The following is a 10,214-nucleotide window of genomic DNA, read 5'->3' on the forward strand; positions in this document are numbered from 1 at the left end:
CCTGTGTTTAGTGTTTTAGTTCTTGTCATGCGCTCCTATTTTGGTGGCTTTTTCTCTTTTTTTTTTGGTATTTTCCTGTAGCAGTTTCATGTCTTCCTTTGAGCGATATTTCCCGCATCTACTTTGTTTTTTAACAATCAAGAATATGTCAGTTGTTTTTATCCTTTATCAATGGGGACATTGTTGATTGTCATGTCATGTTCAGATGTACTTTGTGGACGCCGTCTTTGCTCCACAGTAAGTCTTTGCTGTCGTCCAGCATTCTGTTTTTGTTTACTTTGTAGCCAGTTCAGTTTTAGTTTCGTTCTGCATAGCCTTCCCTAAGCTTCAATGCCTTTTCTTAGGGGCACTCACCTTTTGTTTATATTTGGTTTAAGCATTAGACACCTTTTTACCTGCGCACTGCCCCCCGCTGTTCCCGACATCTATAAAGCAATTAGCTACCGGCTGCCACCTACTGATATGGAAGAGTATTACACGGTTACTCTGCCGAGCTCTAGACAGCACCGACACTCAACAACAACACATTAAAGTTAAAGTACCAATGATTGTCACACACACACTAGGTGTGGCGAAATTATTCTCTGCATTTGACCCATCACCCTTGATCCCCCCCTGGGAGGTGAGGGGAGCAGTGAGCAGCAGCGGTGGCCGTGGCCGGGAATCATTTTTGGTGATAATTTGCAGACTATAATTACTGGTTTGCAAAAAATATTTTTAACCCAAATAGGTGAAATTAGATAATCTCCCACAGCACACCAGTGGTTGAAAAACACTGTGTTAGGTAATGCCAAAGACGTTAGCTTGATTACATTATGATAGCGCGTACAAATATGCATGAAAACACTACTATCAAACACGTGACGTTTTTTTTTTGTTTTGTAAAACTTACACACGGATAGAAACAATATGGATGACTAGTAGATGAAACTGCACTTATACTTCCGGTTCAAGGCATGAAACAGGGAAATACTGTAGACCAGGGGTCACCAACCTTTTTGAAACCTAGAGCTACTTCTTGGGTAGTGATTAATGCGAAGGGCCACCAGTTTGATACACACTTAAATAAATTGCCAGAAATAGACAATTTGCTCAATTTACCTTTAACTCTATGTTATTATTAATAATTAATGATATTTACACTTAATTGAACGGTTTAAAAGAGGAGAAAACACAAAAAAAAATGACAATTAAATTTTGAATCATAGTTTATCTTCAATTTCGAATCTTTAAAATTCTAAATTCAACTGAAAAAAAGAAGAGAAAAACTTTAAAAAATAATTTTTGGAACATCATTAGTAATTTTTCCTGATTAAGATTAATTTTAGAATTTTGATTAAATGCTGTTAAATGTTTTAAATAGGTTAAAATCCAATCTACACTTTGTTAGAATATATAACAAACAATATATAACAAACAAAGCTATATTTCTAACAAAGACATCATTATTTCTTCTAGATTTTCCGGAACAAAAATTTTAAAAGAAAATCAAAAGACTTTGAAAGAAGATTTAAATTTGATTCTACAGATTTTCTAGATTTGCCAGAATATTTTTTTTGAATTTTAATCATAATAAGTTTGAAGAAATATTTCACAAATATTCTTCGTCGAAAAAACAGAAGCTAAAATGAAGAATTAAATTAAAATGTATTTATTATTCTTTACAATAAAAAAATTTTTTTTACTTGAACATTGATTTAAATTGTCAGGAAAGAAGAGGAAGGAATTTAAAAGGTAAAAAGGTATATGTGTTTAAAAATCCTAAAATCATTTTTAAGGTTGTATTTTTTCTCTAAAATTGTCTTTCTGAAAGTTATAAGAAGCAAAGTAAAAAAATTAATGAATTTATTTAAACAAGTGAAGACCAAGTCTTTAAAATATTTTCTTGGATTTTCAAATTCTATTTGAGTTTTGTCTCTCTTAGAATTAAAAATGTCGGGCAAAGCGAGACCAGCTTGCTAGTAAATAAATACAATTTAAAAAATAGAGGCAGCTCACTGGTAAGTGCTGCTATTTGAGCTATTTTTAGAACAGGCCAGCAGGCTACTCATCTGGTCCTTACGGGCTACCTGGTGCCCGCGGGCACCGCGTTGGTGACCCCTGCTGTAGACTTTCAACCCGCAGCACCTGCAGTGGGCAAAGTCGCCCAAAAGATGGCGCCATAGCACAAAGAATAACACACCTTTTCAGTCTCTGTCAGTGTTACTTCTATGAAAGTTTGTTGTATACAAACTAATATGGCCGTTAGCGAAGAAAAATATTTAGATCAGTCACACCTTTGCGTAAGCCACATGGTTCAAAGCGTGGTAAAAAAGTACCGGCATATGATAAGTAATTGATATATGGACATTTATTTGTCCATCAGTTCAGGATCGTCCACCTTCTACCAGTGATGCATTGGAGAATCGATCATTTTCACCACCTCTAATAAACACTGACCTGTATTCCCCCTCTTTCTAGGATCTGGCCTCAGTATGTGAAGGACAGGATCCATTCCACTTACATGTACTTCGCAGGCAGTGTTGGACTGACGGCGCTCTCAGCGGTCGCAGTGAGTCGGACCCCGGCGCTCCTTGGACTCATGATGAGAGGATCCTGGCTGGTGAGGCCAGCTGCAGACTAAACACAATAAAAACGTTCATGCATCACAAAGTCAAATGCGAGATGAGGACCTTTTGATAGTGTTGTAAGGTGGCCACTATTTTTTACTTCCCAGGCTATAGGAGCCACTTTTGCAGCCATGATCGGCGCCGGCATCCTGGTCAGGTCCATTTCATACGAGCACAGCCCCGTCCCCAAGCATCTGGCCTGGATGCTGCATGCAGGTTTGTCAACACTAGAGGGCAGCACACTGCTAGTCATGGCAAAACACTGACGGAGGCGTCTTGTTTGTGTTACATAGGCGTGATGGGCGCTGTCATCGCTCCCCTCACTCTCCTGGGAGGACCCCTAGTGATGAGGGCCGCTTGGTACACGGCTGGCATCGTGGGGGGGCTGTCCACAGTGGCCATGTGCGCCCCCAGCGAGAAGTTCCTCAACATGGGGGGTCCACTGGCTGTGGGCTTTGGAGTGGTCTTTGCCTCCTCTATCGGTGAGCATCACAGTTTATATCAGGCCTACCGTATTTCCTTGAATTAGCGCCGGGGCGGTAATTAATTTAAAACCTCTTCTCACTCCGGCGCTTACCAAAGGCATGTGGTAAATTTAGGCATGCGCTAATTAATTTAAAACCTCTTCTCACAAAATGGCGGAGGGTACTTTTTTCGTCACTTATTGTTTGTCTTTGGTACACCAATGTGTATATTTTAGGCCACTGGTTCTTTGTTTTATTTTTGCAAAAATATATATATATATATTTTTATCTTTGGTATGAACAATATTATGTAAACTCGAAGTTATTATTATTTTTTTGGTTCTTTGTTGTTGCTATTTTTGTATTACAACATTTTATTATTTGATCATGTTGTACTGCATTTTAATCTTTTGTTTTGTGATTGTGTGATGTTTTTGCCTGGACCCCAGGAAGAATAGTCTCCACTGCGGTGTAGACTAATGGGGATCCTTAATAAACTAAACTAAACTAAACTCCGGCGCTTACCAAAGGCATGTGGTAAATTTGAGTGTGATGTAAGGATACCATCATGACATCGCTTAATGCCGCAATAATATTTAAAGCACAATGAATCATCCCGGGAGTTGTTTTTTTTTTGGGGGGGTCTGAAAAGGCAATTAAAATAACATTATTACCGCCTGTTAGCAGGTTTTCTTAGCTCATGATTTGTTTCTGAAATGTTGCTCGTACAACTGCATCAAAATGACTCATATTTGACACACGCAGCTATATTAATAAAACATTTTTTCAAAATAAAGCGCTTTGAAAGACGCAACTCCAACAACAAAAAGTCAGCTCTCCACCACTACATACTAACACAATATTAATAATAAGAATTGCAATTACCGTACTTTCCGCACCATAAGGCGCCCCGTGTTATTAGCCGCACGTTCAATGAACGGCATATTTCAAAACTTTGTTTACCTATTAGCCGCCCCGTGCTATTAGCCGCACCTACGCTACGCTAAAGGGAATGTCAACAAAACAGTCAGATAGGTCAGTCAAACTTTAATAATATATTACAAACCAGCGTTCTAACAACTCTGTTCACTCCCAAAATGTAATGTACAAATGTGCAATCACAAAAATAGTAACACTCAAAATAGTGCAGAGCAATAGCAACATCAATAACTCAACGTTGCTCGAACGTTAATGTCACACAACACACAAAATAAACATTTAAAGCTCACTTTCTGAAGTTATTACTCATCCACAAATCCATCGAATTATTCTTCTTCGGTGTGCTTCACTTGTTTTTTGACACCATCTGTGATGTGGACGCGCATGCAGTCGTAGATCAACAGGGACGGAGCTGCGTGAAAAAAGTCACCCGGTGTCTTCGCTCATCTTTTCTTCATCCATCCATCCCTTCGAGTTAGCTTTTATGATGACGCCGGCCTGAAAGTTCTCTTTTGGCAAGGTCTTCCTTTTGAATATCACCGTGGGTGGAAGTTTCTGGCCGTTAGCATGGCAAGCTAGAACCACAGTGAAGGACGACTTCTCATTCCCTGTGGTGCGAATATTCACCGTACGTGTTCCCGTTGTATCCACAGTGCGGTTCACAGGAATATCAAAAGTCAGTGGAACCTTGTAGGCGTGTCTCTTAGTAGGAGACATTTTGTGGTCTTTACAGAAACACACAAATGAAATGAAACGTAATATCCGCGCGCTTCTTCTTCTACGGGGGCGGGTGCGGTTGCTTACAGTAGAAGAAGAAGCGCTTCCTCTTCTATGGGGCGGTTGCTTACCGTAGAAGAAGAAGCGCTTCCTCTTCTATGGGGGCGGTTGCTTACCGTAGAAGAAGAAGCGCTTCCTCTTCTATGGGGCGGTTGCTTACCGTAGAAGAAGCGCTTCCTCTTCTACGGGGAAAAAAGATGGCGGCTGTTTACCGTAGTTGCGAGACCTAAACTTTATGAAAATAAATATTAATATTAATCCATATATAAGGCGCACCGGGTTATTAGCCGCACTGTCAGCTTTTGAGAAAAATTGTGGTTTTTAGGTGCGGCTTATGGTGCGGAAAATACGGTACCTTAAATCCTACTGAATAGCTCTTTATCTTCTTCCCTTTATGCGATTTTAAGTGATTGAAATTAGCCTCCTCCATTTTGAAAATGATGCCTTGAAAGGTGAAGTGTCACTCGTGACGTGACGAGTTTGACCCGGCGGTAATTCTAGGCATGCGCATATTATATACCCGGCGGCAATTCAAGGAAATACGGTATGCAATTATTTTGACTCGGGGGGGGGGGGCAAATTTAGAGAAAAAAATGTGTCTGGGGGCCGGTATATCTATTTTTAGGAACACTAACACATTGAATGCTAAAAACGTTATGACAGACCACCTTAAAAACGGAATGGAATTTTTTTTTATTTACTGAATGTACACCCAGAATGTACATGAAAATAAAGAATGTGGGATTTACAATATTAACTATGAAGGATAAAATACTGAATATTGACAACATATGAACGTCAGACCCCCTCTCCATCGACATATTTTACATTCAAGAGAAATGCGTCAAACACAGCGAAATATGAACGCAAAGGGTAAAAAAAACCCTACCTACAATCTGATATATCTGATATATCACTAAGCTTTAGAACTTTGTTGTAAAAATCTCCTTCCGCGTCTGTCCCTGACACCCGCATTTCAGGCTAGCCGCTCTGGAAACACTCTGTGGAAACGCTCCCCACCCACACTGCTCGGTGCCTCGTCTAAACTGCTGTGACTTAGATTACCATAGTAACTAATTAGCTTGCCATAGTAACTAATTAGATGACCATAGTAACTAGTACATCATGCAAAAGCGCAGATTCCAACCATTGAAATACTTTGTATAGTTCAAGACTTATGGTCATTTGAAAACATCACTGCACATCATAATGGCAGCTACACTTTCCATTTTAAAGATCTAAAAAAATGATTTGGGAATGTCCGGTGGGCCAGATTGAAAATCTTAATGCCTGGTTCACACCAACGGCGCTTGCCGCGCTTTAAAGCGGCGAGCAAAGCGCCGTCATTTTTGTAAATTTTTCCACGAATATCCCAATCTCCGAAGTAATGTTATGCTTTGATACGCTCTGATACGAATTAGTTGCCGCTTTGTTACCGTTCCTCACGATTTGATGCCGCTTTGATACGCTTTAAATCACGCTTTGATACGTTTTATTACGCTTTATTGAACTTTATTACGCTTTGATGCGATCCTGATGCTTTAAATCAGGCTCTGACACGATTATCAAGCTCTGTTGTGCATTGTTACAACCAAAATAAGAAAAAAATGTGAAAAACTCAGTATACTGTTTTCCACACATTTTTTATATTCATTCATTTGTTCAATTTCTCTTTTTTTTCCGTTATATTATGTGTATTATTTATTATTTATTATGTTTTATATATTCATTTCTTTTATTTCTGTCATCTTAATAAATATCTCTTTCATTTCTTATGCTACTTGACAATAATAAAAGGCATTTCTTTTATTTTTTATATTCATTTATTTTTTCAATTTCTCTTTTTTTTCCGTTATGTTTTATATCTTCATTTCTTTTATTTCTTTGTCATCTTAATAAATATCTATCTTTCATTTCTTATGCTAGTTTACAATAATAAAAGGCATTTCTTTTATTTTTTATATTCATTTATTTTTTCAATTTCTCTTTTATTTCCCGTTATATTATGTTGTATATCTTCATTTCTTTTATTTCTTTGTCATCTTAATAAATATCTATCTTTCGCTTCTTATGCTAGTTGACAATAATAAAAGGCATTTCTTTTATTTTTTATATTCAAAATTGGTGAACTTGCCGCATGTCCCGCTTCACTACAAGCTTTCCCACGACCCATTAGGACCCTCACGCTTTAGTCAGGCTTTGTTACGCTTTAACGCCGCTTTGCATGCCGCTTTAAAGCGCCGTCAAAGCGCCGTTGGTGTGAACCTAGCATAATGGGCCTTAATTTGCCCAGGTCTGGTTTATATAAATTGTTTTATTGATCCTAAAGATGTCACCCCCAACAGGCTCCATGTTCCTCCCGCCCACCACGGCGCTCGGAGCCGGCCTGTACTCGGTGGCCATCTACGGCGGCCTGGTCCTCTTCAGCATGTTCCTCCTCTATGACACCCAGAAGGTCATCAAGAGGGCGGAGACGCACCCGACCTACGGCGTGCAGAAATACGACCCCATTAATGCGTAAGAAGGCTAAGCTATTACTCGTACTGGTGCCAAAATAAGGCAATGATCCACTTTGTGGGAGAGAATAACGGAGTCCATTCTTTGCTATTTTCAGGTGTATGGGAATCTACATGGACACACTCAACATCTTCATGAGGATGGTGATGATTCTGAGTGGCGGCGGCAACAGGAGGAAGTAAACACTTGCACTCTTTGCTCCACCTTTCTGTCTGTTTGGCAGCAAACAAATTTGGCAGCAAACAAAGAGTTCTACTAAGAACCTGAGTAAAGTTGGCCCTGACACCTTGTCCAAATCACCCCAAACATGTTCCATTCGTTTGTCTATAATAGTTTTTAAGTAAATGTTCAATATTCATCACCAGTCCCAATCGTATGTGCAGCTACTAAAGTTTTTAGGTTAGTAACAAATGATTAATAGCCAGCTCCATAAAATGTTAAAAACATAAAAGCTATGATAGTAAGACCAAAACAGAATAAATGTCGCACGAATGAATGGAACAAGTTCGGAGATGCGAAATTATGAATAATGACACATTCATACCATAAAGCGTTCAAAATTACAATGTCACAAACGATAATGTTTAAAATGATTGGGACTGGTTTGGGGAGATTTTGACAAGGCGGAGGGCAACTTCACGCATGTCCTCCTCATAGCCACCAGTCTTGTGTAATTACCATAAACACAAAACTTCAAGAGTAAGACGTACAAAGATATTGTTCTTAAAGACAGAGGTCTCACTGATGGTGGATGTCTTTTCTTCTTCTATTTTTGCTGCTTCACATGTACTATTTATTTCTTCTAAACAATTACATAAAGTAGCATGATAAGTTGTGGACTTCTGTTCTGAATTTTTGAGGGAATAAAGGAGTTTTGATAAAGGAAATATTTGAGTAAAGAGCAGAGATGGATTACATTTTCCCTGAGTTTCACCTCCAAAATGAAGTATTTATTACCTGTAAATTTACATTCATATTGAGGACCCACAGTGGGTCCACCTTGCCTTTGCTGCATGGGGGCTTTTTTTTGTGTCTTAAGTAGGGCTGCAACAACTAATCGATTAAAATCGATTACCAAAATAGTTGGCGATTAATTTAGTCATCGATTCGTTGGAACTATGCTATGCGCATGCGCGGAGTTTTTGTTATTTTATTTTTATTTTTATAAACCTTTATTTATAAACTGCAATATTTACAAACAGCTGAGAAACCATAATCAAAATAAGTACAAAACAGCGCCAGGGCGGCGCTGAGGCTACGTCTCATGAGGTGGCGTAAGCTAGCCAATGATGTGTCATGTGCAGCTCACGTGACGACGGCGTCCCCTTTGCTGGAAAAATTCGAAAAATGGCGCAGGAAAAGAGTACCGATAGTTTAGCGGAGAAACATCTTGAGGTTATTGCTTCAATGGAGAAAAGTGTACGACCTAAGTGGTCAAAAGTGTGGGAACACTTCACTTTAAAGACTTCAAAGAAGAGCGTTTCCTGCAAAATGGCACGGAAGTACAACATTGCTTCAGGAGCACCTGAAGAAGAAACATGTTGGAGCCATGGATGAAGGGAACAACTCACAGTACGTAACTTTTTAAGTCCATAGTGGCAACAAGCATTCATGAGTTCAGCTTTTTTGTGAGTAACGTTAAAGTTATGCCTTTGTTGCAACGCGGGGCTGATAATGTGTCTCCGGCACATTTGACTCCGTTTTGAGAGAGAAAACGCACGCTTACCAATTTGGAAATAAACGTAACGGACAGAAATATCTCAGGTTGGTTTCATAATGGATCAATGTAGCCGGGCTGATAAAGCTATATAAATATATTTAGATTTGAGTGACGCTTTAGTGTAACTAAACGTTATGAAGGTGCTGGAATATTTCATGCTATTATTCAGAGGCAGCCTAAAATGAATCCTTTATTATTCACAACAGAAACGTGTACAATATCTGATTCAGTTCTGATGAGTTACATTTCTGTGTTATTATTGGTGTATGCTGCACCCCCAATGTCCACCACATGGTGCCAGTATGCTCGTTTTTTTCAATAAAATACTGGAAAGGATAGAAATGTAGTTTGTCTCTTTTATCCGATTATTAATCGAAGTAATAATCGACAGATTAATCGATTATCAAATTAATCGTTAGTTGCAGCCCTAGTCTTAAGCAAGCTGCAGTTACTATCCTCACTCATAAAATCTGCATGTGCAAAGCTCTGTTTTCGCCCTAGTTTCAAGAGCAAGATGCAAATATTTCTTCATAATTCAGTGCAACGTCCCAATCCCATCGTTCATGTTAATGAGCCAGTCAATAGATCAGAATAATGTCACACACCCTCCAGTCCTTCGATCCGATTTGATCCTCTAATATTTTAATTGATAATTTAAAGAAAACAAGCTCAGAATTAACAGAAGAAAGTTTAACTTAGAGCTGTCGTCATTTGGCTTTTTTTTTTTTACTCATTTGTTTTCTTCTACGTTATTCCTCTCTACAGCCTCCAATTACGCAAATGAGGCGATGACGACATGTAGTGACTCTTAGCGACCCATAGGACAGCCAATTGCTGCTTTCCTTACTGAAAGTACAAAGAGAATGGAAAAACAAGTTGCCTCTATATTGAAGCTATATTACCATATATATCTGATTCATAACACGGAAATACTTTTAAAAAAAAAGTTTACGAATAAATAGATATGATTAAAATAACATCAATCTCACGGAGAGTCCCGAAGCCAGTCACATGATCCATGACGTAGGGGTGGGAACCACAGATCCCTTCCCCATCAACAATGTGAGAGCCAACGACGATTTCTTTGGGGAAAATTATGATCCAGAACCATATATTTTTTAGCCTGTATGAGCTACAAATTTTAGAAGCTGTGTGCTCGAGATGAGATTTATGGCCTTTTGAAGGGAG

The 10,214-nt window shown here is 38.8% G+C and overlaps 1 protein-coding gene across 1 annotated transcript in view; it reads left to right on the top strand.

Annotated features, from left to right (window-relative positions):
• ghitm (growth hormone inducible transmembrane protein) overlaps positions 1 to 8,193 on the top strand; it is a 19,054-nt gene extending 10,861 nt beyond the window's left edge. Inside the window, exons 5-9 of the mRNA XM_062055332.1 lie at positions 2,461 to 2,602; positions 2,717 to 2,825; positions 2,903 to 3,091; positions 7,135 to 7,306; positions 7,404 to 8,193. Coding sequence (XP_061911316.1) covers positions 2,461 to 2,602; positions 2,717 to 2,825; positions 2,903 to 3,091; positions 7,135 to 7,306; positions 7,404 to 7,488 — 697 coding nt within the window. The 3' untranslated portion in view covers positions 7,489 to 8,193. The remainder of the gene's footprint in view (positions 1 to 2,460; positions 2,603 to 2,716; positions 2,826 to 2,902; positions 3,092 to 7,134; positions 7,307 to 7,403) is intronic.
• Positions 8,194 to 10,214: the final 2,021 nt, after the last annotated feature.

The sequence above is a fragment of the Entelurus aequoreus genome, linkage group LG08 (genome assembly GCF_033978785.1).
Source record: "Entelurus aequoreus isolate RoL-2023_Sb linkage group LG08, RoL_Eaeq_v1.1, whole genome shotgun sequence".
Lineage (NCBI taxonomy): Eukaryota > Metazoa > Chordata > Actinopteri > Syngnathiformes > Syngnathidae > Entelurus > Entelurus aequoreus.